The sequence below is a fragment of the Delphinapterus leucas genome, chromosome X, assembly GCF_059928025.1.
Source record: "Delphinapterus leucas isolate spDelLeu-1000000601 "Yukka" chromosome X, BTC_Dleu_Yukka2, whole genome shotgun sequence".
In the NCBI taxonomy this organism is placed as follows: Eukaryota; Metazoa; Chordata; class Mammalia; order Artiodactyla; family Monodontidae; genus Delphinapterus; species Delphinapterus leucas.
The window spans coordinates 2975159-2995423 of NC_143150.1; the positions used below are offsets into that span (position 1 = coordinate 2975159).

The following is a 20265-nucleotide window of genomic DNA, read 5'->3' on the forward strand; positions in this document are numbered from 1 at the left end:
TCCCAGAACAGAGGGCACCCCACAACACCCAAGTCACCCCCATTGCCCTGTCAGCCCCAGAACCTGGGGCTGTGCTGGCTGCACCCTGAGGAGCCCGCTCATTTCCTTCTTCAGGTTGGCAGGGGACAGGCCGCCCAGGAGGAGCGCCCCTGTGAGGCCCGAGGGCAGCCTTTAAGAGGAGACCTGTAAGTGGCCTTTGTCAGAGCTGCCCAGGGTGCCTTTCTCTGCCGAGGCCGCTCACACCCCCTCTCTTCCCCAGGTATGAGGTCCCCGCCTGTCACCCATGCCCACACTCCCGTGGGCGGCTCGACCCCAGTGATCAGGTCCCCGGTCGAGATGAGTGAGCTCCGCCAGCCTGAGGCCGACCTTCAGGCCCCAGTCCCGGCCCAGGGTCCGGTGGAGGCGCCGCTGCTGGGGGCTGCGGGGGAGGAGGCCGCATCCCCCTCGTCCTCCGCCTCCCCTGGCGCCCCCTCCGTCTCCGCCTATGGCGAGCCCTTGCCCCGCGAGGCACTTGCTGTGCTGATGGCTGACCTGGTGGCGTTCCTGCTCCTCAAGTTTCGTACCGGGGAGCCGACCTCCGAGGCGGAGATGCTGTGTACGTTCCTCCGAGAGCATCGGGACCACTTCCCCGAGGTCTTCCGCCTCGTTTGCGAGTGCCTGCAGCTGGTGTTTGGCGTGGACGTGAAGCAGGTGGACCCCCGCGAGCGCACCTACGTCCTGGTCCCCACCCTGGGCCTCACCTGGGATGCAGTGCTGCACGACTGGCAGTGCACGCCCGAGGCCAGCCTCCCTGTGCTGGTCCTGGCCATGGTCACCCTGTTCGGTGACCGCGCCCCTGAGGAGGAGGTGTGGGGAATGCTAGGCACCCTTGGGTTTTGTGGCGGGAGGGAGCTGCTCACCGAAGTGTGGGTGCGGACGGGCTACCTGAAGTACCGGCAGGTGCCCCACAGCGACCCTGCCCGCTACGAGTTCCTGTGGGGTCCCCGGGCCTACGCGGAGGCCAGCAAGTGGCAGGTCCTGCAGCATCTCCTCAGGATCAGTAGCATGGATCCCAGGTTCTTCCCATCCGTGTCTGCAGAGAGCGTGAGCGATGAGGAAGAGGGAGCCTCAGCCAGAGCAGCAGCCAGTCCCACGTCCAGCAGCTTCTCCCGTGGGGCAGGAAGGGGGGCTGATCCTTCACTCTGAGTTTGAAGAGGGAGCGGTCAGCCTTCTAAGCAGTGAGAGCCGGGCGAGTTGGGGGAAGCCGGTGTGCAGCATTTTGGGTTCCTGTTGTGTATGTTGACATGGACTTCCATGTCTGTTTTCTTTAGGAATTTTTCAGATGTTGGTTCTTTGAATAGAAGACTAAACAAGCTTCAGTGTCTAACTTTGTGTATGACGTTAATCCCACAGGTATTTGCACTAATTCAGTTCAAGAACAAGAGTTTTGCTGTTTTGTAAGAGAGGTTGGGAAATCTCCCAGTTCGTTTTGTGACCGTGTACAAGATAACAGGGAATTGGAATCAGAATTGCTCTGGAAACGTGGAAGTACTTAGCAGTGATATAGATGGGGGAAGAAATAGAAAAATAAAAGTCATTGTTGTTCCAATTCTTGCTTCCCTGTCTTGTCTGTCATTCTGTAAATAAAACGAACTATCTCTGTTGAGTTGGATTTGCACGGGTATTTTAAGAAAGTAGGAGAAGGTTCATCCGGCGTCAATAAGCCCCCTGCCCACTGGCTTGTTTATTCCGCAGACCTCCACGGAGCCTCTGCTCTCCGGAAGGGCCTGTGTTAGTAGCGGGAACGCTAGGAAAAGCAGGACACACCCACACCTAGAGTGATGGTCTAGGAGCCACTGTCACATGAGGAAGGTGGTGAGACGTCCCCTAAGTCCCACAGAATAAGACAACATGGGACGAGGCGGTGGGGCTCCAGGAGCGAGCCCTGGAGTGTTAAGTGCCCCGAGCCAGGGCACTTTGGGCCTTTGGGAAGTGGGGGTTCCTTCTGTGGGAGGTGATGGTGATGAAGCTGGGCGGTGGCAGCAGCCAGACATGCAGAGGGTGTGTCTTGGGTTGGAGGGGAAAGTCTGAAATGGGACATTGCTGTGAGATGTCCTTCTGGGTCATGGATAAAGCCGAGAGAAATCTCGCCCTGGGGCAGGAAGGAAGGGGTGCTGGCTCTTGTTGCATTGCAGTGGGCCACAGTGAAGAGGTAGGTGTTTCATACCCGCCATCTGCAAGGATTTCCAGAGAAATGAGGGTCTTGCTCTTTGAAGCCCTGCTCGGTATTCCCGGGGCTGGCCCTCCTCTCCCTGCCCTGGGAGAGCCAATTACCAACTGTATGGAAACGACCATTTTAGTCACCTGGAGTTTACTTTGGCCACTTGTGAGCAAGGTCTAGATTTCAGTGGGATGAAATGAATGAAAATAGGGGGTTTGAAAGAAGAGAGGCTGCCGAAGTGGAAAGGAGTCGCCGTGTGACTGGAGCTTTGCGTGAGCTGCCCCCAGCTGGGGAAATCACCACCCTTCCCTCCATGCCGACACACACACACACACACACACACATCCAAATTGAATAATATATCCTGCAGGAGTAAAACACACAGAACAGCAATTTTGACTGGTTTTCTATTCCGTTTCCTATGGAGCTGCAAATTCTCTGAGATGTCATGAAAAGAAAGCAATTTCCAGAGGAGAGAAGGACAGAGTCTGGGATCAGAATAATACTAGAAATAAGTCCTAGCCACTAAGAAGCAACGTCCGCCAGTGTCCCCGCGTTCAGGCAGGCGCAGAAATATGGCGGCATCAGAGACCCACAGGTTTGGGCTGTGACCTGGCATCGAAAGGAAGGAGCAACTTCTGGGCCTAATGGGATTGGGAGGTCACTGCAGTGGGAGGTGCAGACGGTGCCGGGGGCTAAAGAGGCGGCCCTCCCTGCTGAGCGCCGTACGACAACGTGAACATTACGTGGGATCCTGGATTTGAAGCACCTGCCATATTGCAGGTGGGCACTTGGAAAAGGTGGAGAACTTCAGGGCCAATGTAACCTGCTCAGACACTCCTGCCAGAAAAGAAGGGGATTTTGTCATCACAAAAGGTAAGCCCTGCTTTTGTTGAGCCTCTACTAGGCAGTGTGGCATTGGAGAGCCGTCAGGTGCTCGTCCCCATCTTGTCTTCCTCTCCTCCCCGCACAAGTGGGGACACAGCACTGCCAGAGTCCTCTTCACTTAGGAGGGGTCATGTGATGACCCTTTGCCACTGAATTCTGAGCAGAAGCATTTTTGTCACGGCCATCTGTATCGAAGGCACACCGGGGTCGGGGGTTAGTCCTCAAGCCATGACAACACAGACACAGACCACCGTGTTTCCTCCCCCAGGGTCTTAAGTCCTGCACCTTTGACCCTTAGATGTGAGATGCCAGACTCTGTGCCTTTAAGGCCCTGGGCAGGGTTGGAGGTGTTCCAGAGAGAGGCTGCCCCACAGGGAGCTGGCGGAGGGCATTTCCCTCACGCAACCCGCACCCTTAGGTCCCTGAGCTGCACCCATCCGTCCCCGCGGGGCTGTGCTGAGTCTCTGTCAGGAGGGCAGCCGCCAGCTGCCGAACGGCCCTGTTGGGGTCGGGGGCGTCCTCGTGGGGCCCAGCCCCGAGTCCCCCTCAGGGGTGACCCTGCTGCCCACAGCGCCCACTCTCTCCGGAACCTGGCCTCGGTATGCACAGCCTGGCTTTTGCCCTGCCTGTCCCCCGACTAAGAGCCGCTTAGGCCCCGGTCCTGATGACCTCGTGCATGTATGTTTATCTGAGAGTCCCAGAGAAGCATCCCCCCCCCCCCCACCAATATCATGGTTCGGGTGGAGCTCACAGGACGTGATGTAGCCACTCGGCGAGCCTCCTCGTGGTTGGTAAGTGATAATCATTGCCACGTGGATGTGGGGCGAATCTCTGTGCTTCCGACTTATTTTGAAATCATTCCCTACGTAATGCCCAAATGTTTGAGTACACTGATGGCCTTCTGAATGTGACCGTGAGGTTTTGGTTTTTGAGCCTGAGTGCGAGAGGCACAGGCGTGTCCTGTCAGCCACCCGCAGAGCCGGCTAGGACTCTGGTGTCCCCGATCAGGGTGTTTGAGCAGAGGGACAGGCTGTAGCAGATGGCAGGGGTGGTCCCCAGGACGCTCCCCCAGGCCCCAGCCACCCGCAGACCCGCATGAGGGTTTGGAAAGGAGCCAGGCAGGAGAGGGCTTTGGGGTCCCGGTGATGCAGGCTGTGAAGAGGGTCAGCCGCCCCAGAGAGGTGGAAGGAACAGCACCCACCAGATCCCATCTGACCGGCCCTGGGCTGGCCGGGGGAGGCAGGTGGGAGCAGATGCCTCTGCCGGTGAGCTGCAGCCCTGGACCCCAGCAGGAAATGGGTGCTCTTGGGACAACGGGTGCTCCAGGACCAGAGCCCCGTGGGGCACTGCCGGGGGAAAGCAGGGATTCCTAGTGCCCGTTCGTGCAGTGAACTGACTGATGGGGGACAGTGCTAGCCCAGGGACGGCCGTGGCAGGCAGCGCAGCAGCGGCCGGGACACGCCAAGAGCGCCCCAGGGACATTCAGGGAGGCACTTTTCAGGGGGGCAGCAGCACCCTCCCCAGTAGACTGTGGACGAGCACACACCACCCCGGCACCCAGCCAGTCCTGACCAGGGCGGGGCAGGGCACACGGGAGCTGCTGCCCGTCAGCGGGAAGCTCTGACGTTCTCCACGTGCGCTGAGCCTGCCCCCTGAGGGGCTGGTGTGAGTCGTCTCAGCCGTGGCCCTGTTTCCCGAGAAGCCCCCATTCCCCAGCCCCAGCTAAAGTCTGCTCTGAGCTCCAGCCTCCTTGGCAAAGGGCTGACCTCCTGCCTGGCTCTCGCCTACCCTCCTCTGTGGCAAATATCGCCGGCTGCTGCTTTAGGGGCCTTTGTGAGCAAGTGCGGGGGCCCGGGCCTGTGCCTGTCCGTGGTCCCTGAGCTGGGGCTGGGCACAGGGATAGGGCTGGGTTGGTGGCGGGATGCAGGGTGTGAAGCCAAGTGACATTCAGAAGACAGCAGCAGGGTGTAAAGCCACGTGTGAGCAAGCATCCAGGAGGAGGTGCATCCGCAGGGCCCTGAAGGGCACAGACACTCACGCCCCGTGGGGATGCCGAGAGTCCAGCAGCCCGGTGGTCCCCGTGCTTTGAATGCAGGCTTGCCGCCTGCCTGACAGCCAGTGTGCCCGGGGAAGTGAGCCTGCAGGAGAACGTGGGGCCACCACGCCGCTGGGACAGAAGGGAGCAGAGTGGGCAGTGGAAGGAGAGAGCAGGGCCCAAGCCTGAGCATAGGAGCCGCCTTCAGAGGGCCGTGCCTCGGACCCCCACGTCCAGGACCCTTCTCCATCCTCACGCCCTCAGTCCTAGACCCTCACCCTCCTCCCTGGCCCTCGTGTCCATTTCACGAGAGATGGTGACCTGATGGGGCTGGGGAGGCCACGTGGGCAGAATCCAGTGTCAGGCTCCCATGGGCACTAATGCCTGGCTTCCCTGTGTTTTCTCCATTATGTGGCCTGAGGCATCCGGTAGTAGGACCCCGTGGAGGACGGCTGAACGCCCTTGACTGTTGGGGAGACAGGTCAGGCCAGTGCGGGGATGGGGCTTTGCACACATATGATGCTTAGCTTCAATAAGAGTCCTTCTAGTGACAAGCTGCTCAAATCACGGAGACTCCCTATGCCTCGATTTCTCCATCTGTAAAATGGGCCTCCTAATAGTACAAGGCAAAAGCATTGGTGTGGGTTTCCCCATGATGTGACCTGCTTGTTAAAAGCCTGGGCCAAATGAAGTGGTCGGTGGATGTAGCTCTTGTTACTGAGCGTGTAAGAAAGATGCGCCCTCCCCCATGTTGTGAGGATTCCCAACCAGTACACGCCTTGTGATCCCCGCGTACGTGGATTAGCGCAGTTTTTCTTTTCTCGTGAAAATTTGTTGTCAGGATGCTTGGGCTCGCCTTCCTCTTCTTCTCGCTTGTCCCTGTTCAAGATGAGGCTGTTGATTTGAGGTGTCGCCTCCATTGGAACAGGAGTGTTTGCAGCTTTAGGTCCCAAGTGCCTCTTTGGCCGCGTGCCATAGGTCCTGAGGGCTTTGGTATGTGTTTTCTTCATTTCAAAGTATTTTCTAATTTCCCTTGTGATGTCTTGTACGTTCCCTGGGCTACTGTTATGGACTGAACTGCGTCCCCCCAAAATTTGCATGTTGAAGCCCTAATCCCCTAGAACCTCAGGATGTCACTGTGACTGGAGTTAGTGGTTCTTAGGTTGAAATGAGGCCATTAGGATGAGGTCTAATCCAAGATGGCTGGTGCCCTTGAGGGAAGAGCGGATCAGCAGACGCAAGGAGAGAAGGCAGGGGCTGGGGGTGCGTGCACAGAGGGTGACCACGTGAGGGGCGGTAAGAGCACGGCCACCTGCAACCAAGGAGACCGGCCGCAGTACGAGCCACCCCTGCTGGACCCTCCCTCTCGGCCTCCTGGTCGGAACCACCGTGAGAATCTGTGTCTGCTGTTTCAGCCCCTCACCCTGTGCTGTGGGATTTGGCATCGTCCCAGACTAATGCGGTTATTTGGGGACGCACGGCTCAATTTCCCTCTATTTTCAGATTTCCCACATTTCCTTCTGTTATTGAGGTCTAATTTCACTCTATTTTGGCCAGAGAACATACTTTGTATGATTTCAGCCCTTTTTTTTTGTATCCCCTTAAGTTTACTGAGGGATGCTGTGTGGCCTGACGCGTGGAGTACCCTGGAGAACGTTCTAGGTACGCTTGACGAGCACGTGTCTATTCTGTTCTTGGGGCTAATAGTCTACACATGTCATGAGACCTAGCCTTTGTACAGTGCTGTTCAAATCTGTGATTCCCTTACTGCGGTGCTGTCTGGTCGCTGTACCCATAATGAAAGCAGGCTGTGTTAGTCTGCTTAGAGCTGCCATAGCAAGGTCCCACAGAGGAGGTGGCTAAAACTACAGAAATGTACTGGGTACCAGTCCTGGTGGCTAGAAGTCCAACCTCAACTTGCTGGAAAGTGCAGTTTCAGGTGAGGGAAGGCGTCTCTTTCTGGCTCACAGACAGCTGGTTTTCTCTTGGTCCCTCACTTGGCTGCTTCTCTGCACAGGTTGGGGGGGGGAGGGAGGGAGGGAGGGTGGAGAGAGAGAGAGAGAGAGAGAGAGAGAGAGAGAGAGAGGGAGTGATAGAGGGGAAGGGAGGAAGGGAGAGAGAGAGAGGGGAAGGGGGAGGGAAGGAGGGCAAGAGAGAAGAGAGGAGGGAGGGAGAGACAGGGAAGGGAGAGAGAGATAAGGAGCAGGGAAGGAGGGAGAGAGGGGGAGGGAGGGAGAGAGATAAAGGGGGGGCGAGGGAGGGAAAGAGAGAGGGGGAGGAAGGTAGGGGGAGAGAGAGAGAGAGGGAGCGGGGAGAGGGGGGCAGAGGGGGAGGGAGGGATGGAGAGAGAGAGGGACGGAGGGAGAGAGAGGGAGGGAGGTTGGGAGGGTGGAAGAGAGGCTGAGGGAGGGAGGGCGGGAGGGAGATCTTCGCTGTCTCTTCCTCTTTTCCAAAGGACACCGCTCTTGTCGGACTAGGGTCCCACCCTTGTGACCTCATTTAACCTTACTGACTTCCCCAAGGGTGCTATCTCCAAATACATGCACCTTGAGATTAGCACTGCAACAGGTGGACTTAATGATTGGGGTGGGAGCTGGGGGATCCATTTGAATCCATCACAGGGGGGACCGAAGTCTCCCACTTCTATTGTAGACCGGTTTCTTCCGTCCCTTCTGTCCATTTCTGCATCGTTCATTTGGGGCACTGCTGTTGGGCTGCTCAAGAGACCCCCCTGACGTGCACTAGCTGTGGCATTGTGACAGACGGGAGCGGCAGACGGGACCACCCATCACCCGGGCAGACCCGGGGCTCCTCTGGCTGCTGGTGCTTGGATCATTCCTGGTACCTTGGGTCTACTTCCCGTCCTCCCCCAACCCACCTTTTTTTTTCTTTTCTGTGTTTTTGGCCACCCCACAAGGCTTGGGGGATCTTAGATCCCCGACCAGGGATTGAACCCGGGCCACCGAAGTGAAAGCATAGAGTCCTAACCCCTGGAACTCCAGGCAATTCCCGCTCCCCGCCCCCTCCTTAGCAGTGTTTGGGAGAGGATGTTGCCCTATCGCTGTGACAGCCACAGAGTCCTGGCCAGGTCCCCCAGCCCATCCCCCACACGTGGAGGCAGCAGCTGTGAGCTGGGGGTGCGCCCTGGCCTTCAGTGCTCTGTACACACCACTGGGCACTGACCACAAGGACTCACGGTATAAGCTCGACACCCCAGCGCCCAGAGGGTGGTGGAGCATGGCGCCCTTGAAGGGTTTAGCTTGAAAGGCAAGGAAAAGAGAACCAGGAAAATGTCTCCAGACGCAGGACCCGCAGTGAAAAGCAAACCTCAATCCTGCTGTCCAGACACCAGAGAGCACCCCCAAACTGAACACCCGCAGGCCCCTGCCAGGGACCGTCACCTCCACACCTGTGCGTCTCAGGACAGTAAGGGCTCTTTTCAGGCCTCTGACCAGGGGAGGCCTGAGCTCTTCTCATCTGTCAAATCGAGACCCTGCTGGACACGATGCCCCCGCAACTGTGAAGCCGCGGGTGCCAGGGCCTTCCTTGTGTTTGTCCAGCCCTTCAAGTGTCTTTCTAGTGAGTGGACACAGGGCGTCTGAGGGGCTTCTCCAGGTGTCTGCTAGGTGCCCGCACTGTGCCGGGGGTGGGCTGACACCCGTCATCGTTTCCTGCTGAGGGGACTCAACTGCTCAGCCACGCCCAGGACGGAGGCGCCAAACACGTGTTGGGTGGAACATCGCTCTCAAGTCCCTGTGCTCTTTATTGCCCTGCAAGGTTCTGGCCGCGTCACCACCTCCGTGTGTCTGCAGGGTCTGCCTGGTCAGGGTCCTCTGTGGGCCTGCCTGGAGGGGCCGGGTATTCCAGGAAAGAGCGGGAGCCCACGCAGCGATGGTAGAAGTGGCTCAGCGGCCGATGGATCAAGGTCAGGGAGGCGGCAGGCCTGGCGGCCACCTCAGGCATCCAGGGTGCGCAAGAGGCAAAAGCGCAGACCCCGGGAGCTGCGTGGGGGGGCAGGCTGAGGACTTGCGGGGGCGCGGCGGCCAGGCCCGGCACGGGCCAGGGAGGACTCATCTGGGCGGGAGGCCAGGCGCAGCAGAGCCAGGGGACCTCGGCTGGCTGGGCCACCTCTGCCAGGACAGGGACTAGAGGGACCAGAACCTGCGCGCTGGGATGCGGTGCGGGGGGCTCGGCTGCTGTCTGAGGAGGGGCCCGAGCGACAGAGTCAGTCCTGGCCAGGGCGGAGGCATGGTCGAGTTGCGGGTAGCTCGGGGTCCCCTGGATGTGCTCAGGATACGGTGGGAGGCCGTGCTGCGGCTCCGCGGCGCTGGGCGCCGGGCGGTGCCCCGGGGCTGCCGGCTCGCCGTCCACCTGCCCGGATGCTGGTTTAGTGTGCACTCTCGGCTGCATCCTCACCAGGAGGTGCGGGCAGTCTCTCTGGAACAGGGGACTGTGGTAGAAGTGTAACTGAGGTCGCAGTTGAGAGAGGAAAGGAAACCCCGAGTCACAAAAGAGCTGCTCGCAAGCAGCAGCCGCCTGGCTGGGCCCCTGGGCGCCCTCCCCCAGCCGACCCAAGGCCTCTTTGCAGAGAGCGGGACCCGGTCCCAGCAGGACGCTGGGCCCCAGCGTTTACACCCCCGAGACTCGCTCACTCACCATCACCTCTCGCCCTTGGAAAAGGACTGAACGTGGCCCCTTAGTATGAGCACAAGGCCCACGAAAGGGGACGTGGCGTTTGCAGGTACGAGACTGCAACAAGGTTCGGTAGCTTTCTAAGGAAGTGTCCGAATCGCCCCCTGGCCAGCGCCTCCAGGGGCCAGACCGGGGACGCTGACTGCTTCCCAGGAAGGGACCTGCGCCCCCACTCAGGTGATGCTCTGGAGCTATGGGAGTCAAGGGGGCACACAGACCTCCCCCCTCCCCCCGGCGGGCCACTGTCCCCGAGCAGGAGGACGGGAAGGGCCAGCGTTGCAGCAGTGTCCTCTTGTCCCCCGGTGTGACTGCGTGTCAGGCACGAGCGGCACTGCCCACGTGTCAGGAGTACAGGATGACGCCTTGCCCGCGTGTGCTGTGAAATGATCACCACAGGGGGTCCAGTTCACACGCATCACCTCACACAGACACACCAAAGGGAAAAGGAGGAGGGAGAGGAGTGACGTCCCTGTGCTGAGAACGCTTCGGGTCCCCCCATAACAACGTCCCAACACAGCGCGCGGCACTGCCAGCTCCGGCTGTCACGCAGGTCCCCAAGTACCACCTTTAAAGGAAGCTCTCCCGACACGCCTGCCGCCGTCCCAGGCGGCCCGGGGGTTGGCACCCGCCCCCCACCCCCGGGCCCAGCGGCTCAGCCCCTGGAGAGGGCTCCTCCCCCGCCGTCCCCCGCCCTCCTTACCTCGCTCAGGACGTGGGCGGGCCGCTCCTTCGTGGACAGGTTGGTCACGCAGAGGGACGTGTGCATGTCCTGGTGCACTTTGCTGAATCCGTAGCGGTTAAGCTGGCGGATGAAGCTCTTCATACATTCTGTCTTGAACACCTTGTCTAGGCCGTCCCTGTCCAAAACCTCCTTTTGAAACAGCGGCCTGTTGATGCCTATGCAAGTCCCGTCCTCATTCCACCAAATGGACGCAAAGCGACTGCTGTTGACGATCGTCCACAGCTTCCTGGGAAAGGGGTGGAAGAGCAGGCTGCCTTCCCACACGGCCTCGCAGGCGGTGCGAGGCCTTTTCAACAAAGGCTCTTCCGTCAAATCCTGGAAAGCGGCTTCTCCAGGCAGCAGCCTGAGGTCGGGGTGCCCCGCGGGCACGGGCTGGTCCAGGGCGAGGGACTGGGGGGTGCAGCTCCCTGAGCCGAGGGCCGGAGCCGCTGTGTCGGGAGGAAGAGGCGCCTCGCCGAAGCCGGGCGCCCTGTCCGCGGCGGGGCCCTTCTGGTCCGCAGCCATGCGGAGCGCGGCGTGTCCCTCCGCCACGTAAACGGGACAGTGCAGCGCGGCCGGCAGCACCCTGGGCTCACACTCCCGCTCAGCCCCTCACAGAAGTGCTCCGGTTGCTCGGGGGTGACATCACAGCCCAGCCAGCAAGTGACATCATAAAGGGCAGGCCCGTCAGCATGTCAGCCTCCTGCTTCACGCCCGTCATCGCAGGGGGCACGAAGACACTCGTGCACGGGTGCAGAGCCACAGGCCGAGCGCTCGTGCAAACCGGGCACGGCCTTCTGGTCCCAGAGCCCCCGGGCCAGGCAGACGTGCACGGACCCACGTGTGACCCACGAGGTCAGAGGTCCTCCTGTGTGTCCCCTGGCCTTCCGGGCCGTGCACAGCACCCATGATTTCAAGCACGAGCATCGTCCGAGATACGGCCCACGGTCAAGGGCGCTAAAACTTTACAATTCAACTATGAACTAGAAGAAAAACCCTCATGAGGTCTGGGTCTGCAAAGTGCCTACCTTACCCTCTCCCTGGAGAGGTGTCCCATGGGTGCTGAGCAGGAATCTGACTCTGGACCCCCGCCCTCACCCGCAGCAGCCCTTTCCCTCCATTGCCCACAGCAGAGGCCAGACTCAGATGAAACGTTCAGGGAAATTTATTAAACAGAAACATTGACTGAAACCATTGAACAGAGGGCATAACAACACACAGAGGAACTTCTAACGGCCACCGGAGCCCACGGGTCCCGGCCCCCCCCCAGGGTCCTCCAAAAGGTGCCTCCGCTACACCCCACCCGGCGGCCCTCCGTCTCCCCACAGTCTCCCTTCCTGAGGGCCCCGCGGGTGGCCTCTCGCCAGGAAGATGGGCGCCGGCCATGCCCGCTCCCCCCAGGGCAGACCCTCCATTTCTGGCCCACATGCCCGGGGCCCGGCCCTGCCCTATGGCGGCCACAGGACAGTCCCACAGCAGGGCGCGCGCCACCGAGCCAGGGACGTGGAGTCCCGAGGAACAACGGGGTGGCCCAGCAGAACACAAGCCCTGGGGGGCCTCCCGCAGACCTCCTGCAGCCACGGTCAAGGTCTTCCTTCCCAAGGTCCCAGGTGGGATCCCAGGTCCTGGGCTGGGCACTGGCTGTGACCTCGTCCATCCCGTCCTTCCCGCCAGCTCCTGGGACTGGGCTCGGGGTCTCCACGCCGCGCAGGGTTTGGGGGAACTGCTCAGAGGGGAACACATGCACATTTCCACAACAACAGGCAGCGCTGGGCCTGAATCTATGCCCAGAAAGCACACGTTGAGCTCACGACACTGGCCCACAGAGACCAGAGCCTTGGCTGGCACGTGGCGCACCTCAGGGCTCTGCGGGGGGGCGATGGCTAGGGTGTGTGTGTTGGGGGGAGGGGAGCGGGGGCTGGGGGGTTCCTTGACACCTGGGTCCCTCTGGGGCCTAGAGGGACACATTTGGGCTTGCCAGTACAGGGAGCAACCTGCCCCAGGGGATGATGAATAGGGGTGCCCTCCCAGGAAGGAGGCCCAGGCACCTTGAGTAGCCCCTAATATGGGGCCAGTAGGCTGCCAGGCCTTCCCTCCCCCTGCCTGCAAGCCTGGGGGCCCTGGGACCTGCTGAGCCTACTGGCCCGAGGTGGACCCCGGGGGGCTCATCTCTGCAGCCCCGTCCTCATTTCCCGGCTCTTTTGGGATGGGCTTGAGCCCCTCCTCGGGGCTCTCCTCGGCCTCCTGGCCTCCTGCCTGGGCGAGGCCCTCTGGCTCCCAGCCAGGACCTCCTGGGGCCACCGGGGAAGCACTGCCCAAAAGGCCAGACATGGGGACTCTGGGGGCATCTGAGGGAACTGCCTGACCTAGGCCCGCAGGGGCGGCAGCACTTCCATCTTCCTGAGTGGCCGCGGACGCCTTGCTGCTCTCCCCAGGGCCAGGGGCTGCCCTGGCGGCACCATGTTCTTCAGGGGCCGCCTCGCCAGCCTTGGCAGTGCCGGCAACTGCCGCACTGGCCTCCTCACGTGCCGGGTGGTCCTCGGCGCTCCCTTCCTTGGAACGGGCGGCCTGGGCGGTGGCATCTTCACCGGCCGGGGAGGCCTTGGTGCCATGTGCAGTGGTACCTGCGGTGATGGCCTCATGGGCCGCGGCGGCCTGGGCGGCTGCTGCCAGGACTCCAACGTCCACACGGGCCTCTTCCTGCCCTGGGAAGTGCTCCCTGCTAGCCGGGCCGGCCTCCCAGGCCTCGGTCTTCTGGATGAGCCGCAGCATCCCCGCAAAGCCGGGAGGCCTCCTCCTCAGCCGCATCGTCCTCAGCGTGTCCCGGAGCGTGTCGTGCAGCCGGGCCCGCATCAGCACCTGCCGGGCGCGCGCCTGGTCCGCCATGGCCGGGTGGATGGCCCCCTTCTCCAGGGCCGACTGCAGCAGGCCTTCCAGGCGCCTCACGTACGCAGAGAGAGTCTCCTGGGGCCGCTGGGCACAGGTCACGAACTTCAGCCGAGCACTCCCCCGGGGGTCCTTGTTCCCAAACACCTGCACCAGCGCGGCCAGGCAGTCCTGGGCAGCCAGCTCGGGATCTTCCGCCAGGAGGCCGCGCAGGAGGTCCAGCGCGGGGCCGCGCAAGCTCTCCACCAGCCTCCTCCTCCTCTCCCTCTCAGACACGTGGCGCCACAGGTGCAGCATGTCGTTGGCCTGCTCCAGCCAGCTCTCAGAGGACTCTTCCCCGTGGCCCGGCTCTTCCATCCCAGAGAAGGTTCCCAGCTCCTGGTAGCCCATGCCGTGTAGCACGGGCTGCAGGGCCTGCCTCCACTGCTGGGTCCCGGGCCCTGCCTCACCCATGGCGCCTGCCACTGTCACAACTGCTTCCTCAGGCGCAGTCATTGCCTGGCCTGTGGGTCCTGCCATACTCAGAAGTCCTGCCACGCCTGCAACATTTCTGTAACCTGCAGCTCCTTCCTCATCTGACTCAGCTCCTGCTTCACCTTCAGCTCCTGCTTCACCCTCAGCTCCTGCTTCACCCTCAGCTCCTTCCGCACCTGCAGCTCCTTCCTCATCTGACTCAGCTCCTGCTTCACCTTCATCTCCTGCTTCACCTGCAGCTCCTTCCTCACCTGCAGCTCCTGCCTCACCTGCAACTCCTGCCTCACCTGAGGTTCCGTCGTCACCTGCAGCTCCTTCCTCATCTGACACTCCTGCTTCACCTTCAGCTCCTGCTCGACCCTCAGATCTTTCCCCACCTGTAGCTCCTGCCTCACCTGAGGCTCCCTCCTCACCTGCAGCTCCTTCCTCACCTGAATCTCCTGCCTCACCTGCAGCTCCCTCGTCACCTGCAGCTCCTTCCTCACCTGCATCTCCTGCCTCACCTGCAGCTCCCTCCTCACCTGCACCTCCCTCCTCACCTGCACCTCCCTCACCTTCAGCTCCCTCCTCACCTGCAGCTCCCGCCTCACCTTCAGCTCCCTCCTCACCTGCAGCTCCCTCCTCACCTGCACCTCCCTCCTCACCTGCACCTCCCTCCTCACCTTCAGCTCCCTCCTCACCTTCAGCTCCCTCCTCACCTAAGGCTTCCTCCTCACCTCTGTCTCCCTCCACACCTGCGACTCCCGCCTCCCCTGCAGCTTCCTCCTCCCCTGCAGTTCCTGAGTGACCTGCAGTTCCTGCCTCACCTGCCCTGCCAACCACTGCTTGTCTCTGGGGCTGCGCAGGGACATTGGGTCTATCCTGTGAATCAGCATCAGGGGCCTGGGGCAGGCAGACCACAGTCCAGGGCCCTCCCTTGCCTGGTATTTGGCGGGGGAGCAAGCTTCGATTTAAACACTCAGCAAACTCGACCAGGGCAACACTCGACCCCAGCTCCTTTCTGTAGACCTTGCCCAGCACTCGGTACCTGCCCAGGGAACGCAGGGCAGCCTGCACAGCCTCCTGGAATTCCTGGTCTTTGCAGTCATCTGGGATTCCCAGGATGAGCAGAGATCGCTGAGCGTTCACGCCCATCGACCTGCACCAGTCCCGCAATACCGCCAGAGCCGTCGCCATCTTCGAGGACCTGAGGGTGGGGGGAAGCGATCAAACAGGTGTGCACAGGCTGTTGAAGTGTGGGAATCGGCCTGTGGGTGCAAAGAGGAGAGGATCATGTTTGTGCCACACAGGCCACCCTAGTGCCCCTCACAGCAGCAGCCTGGAGCACCTCCCTGCCCTGTTTGGTTTGTTTGACTTTAGGAAACTTTTTAAATAAATTCCATTTATTTACAGGATAGAAGGCTAGGGACTTCCCTGGTGGCGCAGTGGGTAAGAATCCACCTGTCAGTGCAGGGGACACAGGTTCGATCCCTGGTCCGGGAAGATCCCACAAGCCGCGGAGCCACTAACCCCGCGCGCCGCAACCACTGACCCAGCGCTCTAGAGCCCACGAGCTACAACTACTGAGTCCACGTGACACAACTACTGAAGCCCACATGCCTGGAGCCCGTGCTCTGCAACAAGAGAAGCCACCGTAATGAGAGGCCTGCGCACCGCAACGAAGAGTAGCCGCCGCTCGCTGCACCTAGAGAAAGCCCGCGCGCAGCAACAAAGACCCAACGCAGCCAAAAGTAAAAATAAAATTTAAAAATAATAACAAAAGAGCACTTGTTGCGTACGACTCAAGAAACAATAATAAAATAAAATAAAATAAAATAACGTTTTAAAAAAAGACAGATAGAAGGCTCGTCACCTTTTCTACATTTCTGGCCTCAGCTTTAGGAAGCTGCCTTTTTCCCAAGGAATGTTTCAAGTCTTCCAATTTGTTAGCATAAACATTTCCATAATATCCCATAATATTCCCCTATATCCTCTTTGTTAATGTACATCTGATCCGTAACGTTGGCCCTCTTTCATTCCTCATATTGGTGATCAGCGTTCTTTCTATTTTTCCGTGATTCATCGTTCTAGGACTTTCTCGGTTTCCTTGCTCTTTTGAAAGAAGCGCATGGCTTTGTTCATCGTGTCCATAATTTGCTTTCTATCACTGATTTCCTCTCTTAGCTCTCTTATTACTTCATTTTATGTTTCCTTTGCTCTTCTTCTAGCATCTCTAAATGGACTGTTAGCTCACTGAATTTATGTCCTGACTCTTTTCTAACAGAAGCATTTAGGGGAATACAGTTTCCTCCTGTCGCTTTTTGCTGCCTCCCACTAATTTTGGTAAGTTGTGCTTTTTTAGTATTCACGTTGAAATATTTTCTAAGTCCCTCTGTGATTTTTTCTTTGATCCATGGGTTTCCCAATATTTGAAGATATATTATCATTAGTACCATCAAATAGAATTCCCCCGTGATGAGAAAACCTATCATGTAAACTTGCAATACTGCTAAATTTATGGAGACTTTTTTACAACTCTGGTATGGCGTGTCCGGGTGAATGTGCAAAGCACCCTCGTAAAGAATCTGCGTACTCTGTGCGGAGGCCAGGGCCTTGCCCTGCCCACCCACCTCTGCAATTCCTGTGCCACCCGGACAGAGGCGACCTGAAGCTCTCGATGCCTAATGCAGTGGGCCAGAGCCCCTCCCTGGACCCCCACAAATCCATCTGCCATGGCCAACAGCCTCCACCAGATCACAGCAGCCCCAGCGCCTCCCCCTCTCAGCATCACTTACGCGCCCCGTGGCCAGGCGGCTCCTCCCCGGCCCCTCCAATACATCCCCTCCATACACCCTCCCCCACCCACCAGCTGGTGGCGCTCCGCTCTGGGCCCTGGAAGCCGGGCGCCCCGCCATGCATACAGGTCAGACTGCCTCTCTCACCTCCCCACACGGGGGAGTCCTCCCCCGAGCACACTCAGCGCCGGAGGCTCTCGCTTCTCGTACCCCAGACGCACAGCCCACCCGTCTTGCCCCCGCCCACCCGGGAGCTGGAGCCCCCTAACTGCCACGAGCGCCCGCCCCCCCCACCCCACGCCCCGCCCCGGCGGGAGCTTCCCTAACGCCTACCGCACCCGCGCCCGGGAGTCCTCCCCATCGACCCCCGCCTCAGCCAGGAGTAGCTCCCCCTTCCTCCCGCCACACGCAGCAGCCGTTAGCCCTCCCCTCCGGTCTCGGCCCCGGGGGTGGGGCCCGCCCGGGCCGTCCTCCCCACCCCCGCAGCCAGTCGTCCTCTCCTCTGGCCCCCAAAGCCGGCCCCACCCGACCGGCAGGAAGCCCTCCGCTCCGGCCCCCACCCCACGCTTAGCCATTAGCCCCACCCTCTGCACCCCGACTCCAGAACGCCCCCCACCAGCCACCCCGGAAGCCAGCGGTCCTCCCCTCTGACCCGCTCACTGGGGGACCCTTCCCTCAGCCCCCTTCAGCCCGCTACCCTCTGCCGCCGCTCCCCCACTCCCAACCGAGCAGCCCGTAGCCCTCCCCCGACCTCCACTCCTTCCCAGGGCCCCCGGTACCTGCGGAGTCCAACCCCCGGCAAAGCCCCCGCCTGTCTCCTGACTTGCTCTGACCCTGTGGATGGCTCCGGAGTCCCGCTCACGAGGGGCTGAAGAGCTCGTCTCAGCCGAGCAGCCGGGAACTGTGCAGCCGACTGTCCCAGGCACTCTGTGCGAACGCCACGTGGTTTCCGGGTGTTCCCGGAAGCCCCAGGAAGATGAGGGAGAAAGTTCTAGACGTCGCTTTACAGGGAAAGTGGTTGGATCAGAAGAGCACGTGAGGAGGCGCTTTGCTACGGAAGCAGCAGTAGCCATGCGCACTGAGGGCCTGAGGTCCCAAGGCTTGGCGCCTCCGGAAGCAAAAGACACGCCCATTGGCCTTCCACCAATAGGAAGGCCTCCCTGCAAGGCTGCGGAGTTGGGGGAGCAAACTTGGCGATGCAGAGCCCATTGTGGCAAGTACGTCCATTTGTCTTCACAGGTGGTTTTCTACTGTGATTGATAATGTCATAAACCTATTCTTATTTCTTTGGTTTGTTTTAATTTTTGAATTTTATTTTATGTTTTTTTTATACAGCAGGTTCTTATGAGTTACCCATTTTATACATATTAGTGTACATTTGTCAATCCCAATCTCCCAATTCATCACACCCCCCGCCCGCCCCCACCATTTTCTCACCTTGGTGCCCATATGTTTGTGCTCTACGTCTGTGTCTCTATTTCTGCCCTGCAAACCGGTTCATCTGTACCATTTATCTAGGTTCCACATATGTGCATTAATACACGATATTTGTTTCTCTCTTTCTGACTTCCTTCACTCTGTATGACGGTCTCTAGATCCATCCACGCATCTACAAATGACCCAGTTTCGTTCCTTTGTACAACTGAGTAATAAATAATAGTAATAAAGCTCTTCTTCATATGGACTGATTTCTTGTCTAGTTGTATCAACTAGCCATCTTCTCACATGGCACAAAAGAATGAGGCAGCCGTCTGGGGCCTCTTTTATAAGGGAGGTAATCATTCATGAGGGCTCCCCCCTCATGGGCTAATCACTTCCCAGGGCCCCACCTCCAAATCCCATCCCTTTGGGGGTTAGAATTTAACAGGTGAATGAGGGGGAGAGGTTTACAAATATTCAGTCCATAGCAGTGTCTGTCCATCTATTGTTGCTCCTATGTTCCCTTTTTCCTGCTGAGATAATCAAGGTTTTCATTTACATTTTAACTTCTCTACTGCCTTTTTAGGCAATTATCAGTTTTCGCTAAAACTTTACAGTTCACCTATGAACTGGAAGAAAAACCCTCATGAGGTCTGGGTCTGCAAAGTGCCTACCTTACCCTCTCCCTGGAGAAGTGTCCCATGGGTGCTGAGCAGGAATCGCACTCTGGACCCACGCCCTCACCCGCAGCAGCCCTTTCCCTCCATTGCCCACAGCAGAGGCCAGACTCAGAGGAAACGTTCAGGGAAATTTATTAAAGAGAAACATTGACTGAAACCATTGAACAGAGGGCATAACAACACACAGAGGAACTTCTAACGGCCACCGGAGCCCACGGGTCCCGGCGCCCCCCAGGGTCCTCAAAAAGGTGCCTCCGCTACACCCCACCCGGCGGCCCTCCATCCCCCCACAGTCTCCCTTCCTGAGGGCCCTGCGGGTGGTGTGTCGCCAGGAAGATGGGCGCCAGCCATGCCCGCTCCCTCAGGTCAGCCACTCCCCCTCTGGCCCACATGCTTGGGGCCTGGCCCTGCCCTCTGGCTGGAACAGGAAAGTCCCACAGCAGGGCACCCACCACTGAGCGGACGACGAGGTGTCCCGAGGAACAACGTGGTGGCCTTCAGTTGTAGTGCTATTTACTTTCACATTTCCAAGTAAATTCCTATTCCAATGCCATGTTATCTTGTTCACCATCACCGAACAATATGGGAATCCTACAATTTGTTTTACACAATTGCAAAACTCTTGTCGTTGAACTGAATTAGTGCAAATACATGTGTGATTAATGTCATTTGCAAACTTAGATACTGAAGCTTATTAAGCCTTCTTTCAAATGGAACAATATTTGAAAACTTCCTAAAGAAAACACAGATGATATTCCATGTCATCTTACACGACAGGAACCCAAAGATGCGACACACCATGTTCCCCCCACTCGCAGGGGCCCTCACTACTTGGAAACTCGACCGCTCTCTCTTCAAACTCAGAGTGAAGGACCAGCCTCACTTGCTACCAGTGAACTTGGGCCTGGAAGGAGCCTGGCTGCTGCTCTGGCTCAGGCTCCCTCTTCCTCGTCGCTCACACCCTCTGCACACAGGGATGGGAAGGACCTGGGATCCAAGATACTGACCCTGAGCAGATGCTCCAGGACCTGCCACTTGCTGGTCTCCGCGTAGGCCCGGGCACCCCACAGGAACTCGTAGCGGGCAGGGTCGCTCTGGGGCACCTGCCGGTACTCCAGGTAGCCCTCCTGCACCCACACTTTGGTGAGCAGCTCCCTGGGCTCCCCATAGATGCAGGGCTCCCTCCCGGCACACACCCCCATGTTGCCGAGCACTCCCCACACCTCCTCCTCAGGGGCGTGGTCACCGAACAGCGTGATCACGCCCAGGACCAGCACCAGGAGGCCGGCCTCGGGCGTGCACTGCCCTTCGCTCAGCACTGCATCCCAGGTGAGGCCCAGGGTGGGGACCAGGACGTAGGTGCGCTCGCGGGAGTCCACCTCCTTCACGTCCAAGCCAAACGCCAGCTGCAGGCACTCGCAAGCGTGGCTGAAGACCTCGGGGAAGTGGTCCCGATGCCCCCGGAGGACCATACTCAGCATCTCTGCCTCGGAGGT

The 20265-nt window shown here is 59.4% G+C and overlaps 3 protein-coding genes and 1 pseudogene across 3 annotated transcripts; 1 reads left to right on the forward strand and 3 right to left on the reverse strand.

Moving 5' to 3' along the window:
• Window positions 1-279: 279 nt before the first annotated feature.
• On the forward strand, window positions 280-3251 carry LOC149744142 (melanoma-associated antigen 8-like). Its single transcript, XM_089904009.1, has one exon. The coding sequence runs from the start codon at window positions 337-339 to the stop codon at window positions 1183-1185; it is 849 nt and encodes a 282-aa protein (XP_089760135.1). The 5' UTR covers window positions 280-336; the 3' UTR covers window positions 1186-3251.
• Window positions 3252-7485: 4234 nt separating this feature from the next.
• LOC111171357 (heat shock transcription factor, X-linked-like) lies at window positions 7486-11061 on the reverse strand. Its single transcript, XM_089903918.1, has 2 exons — window positions 10516-11061; window positions 7486-9590 (listed from the first exon to the last, which is right to left on the reverse strand). The coding sequence occupies exons 1-2, from the start codon at window positions 11059-11061 to the stop codon at window positions 8913-8915; spliced, it is 1224 nt and encodes a 407-aa protein (XP_089760044.1). The 3' UTR covers window positions 7486-8912.
• A 185-nt stretch (window positions 11062-11246) lies between these two features.
• Window positions 11247-15438, reverse strand: LOC149744143 (paraneoplastic antigen Ma6E pseudogene; annotated as a pseudogene).
• A 3827-nt stretch (window positions 15439-19265) lies between these two features.
• On the reverse strand, window positions 19266-20265 carry LOC149744144 (melanoma-associated antigen 10-like). The gene has a single exon (XM_089904021.1). The coding sequence runs from the start codon at window positions 20248-20250 to the stop codon at window positions 19702-19704; it is 549 nt and encodes a 182-aa protein (XP_089760147.1). The 5' UTR covers window positions 20251-20265; the 3' UTR covers window positions 19266-19701.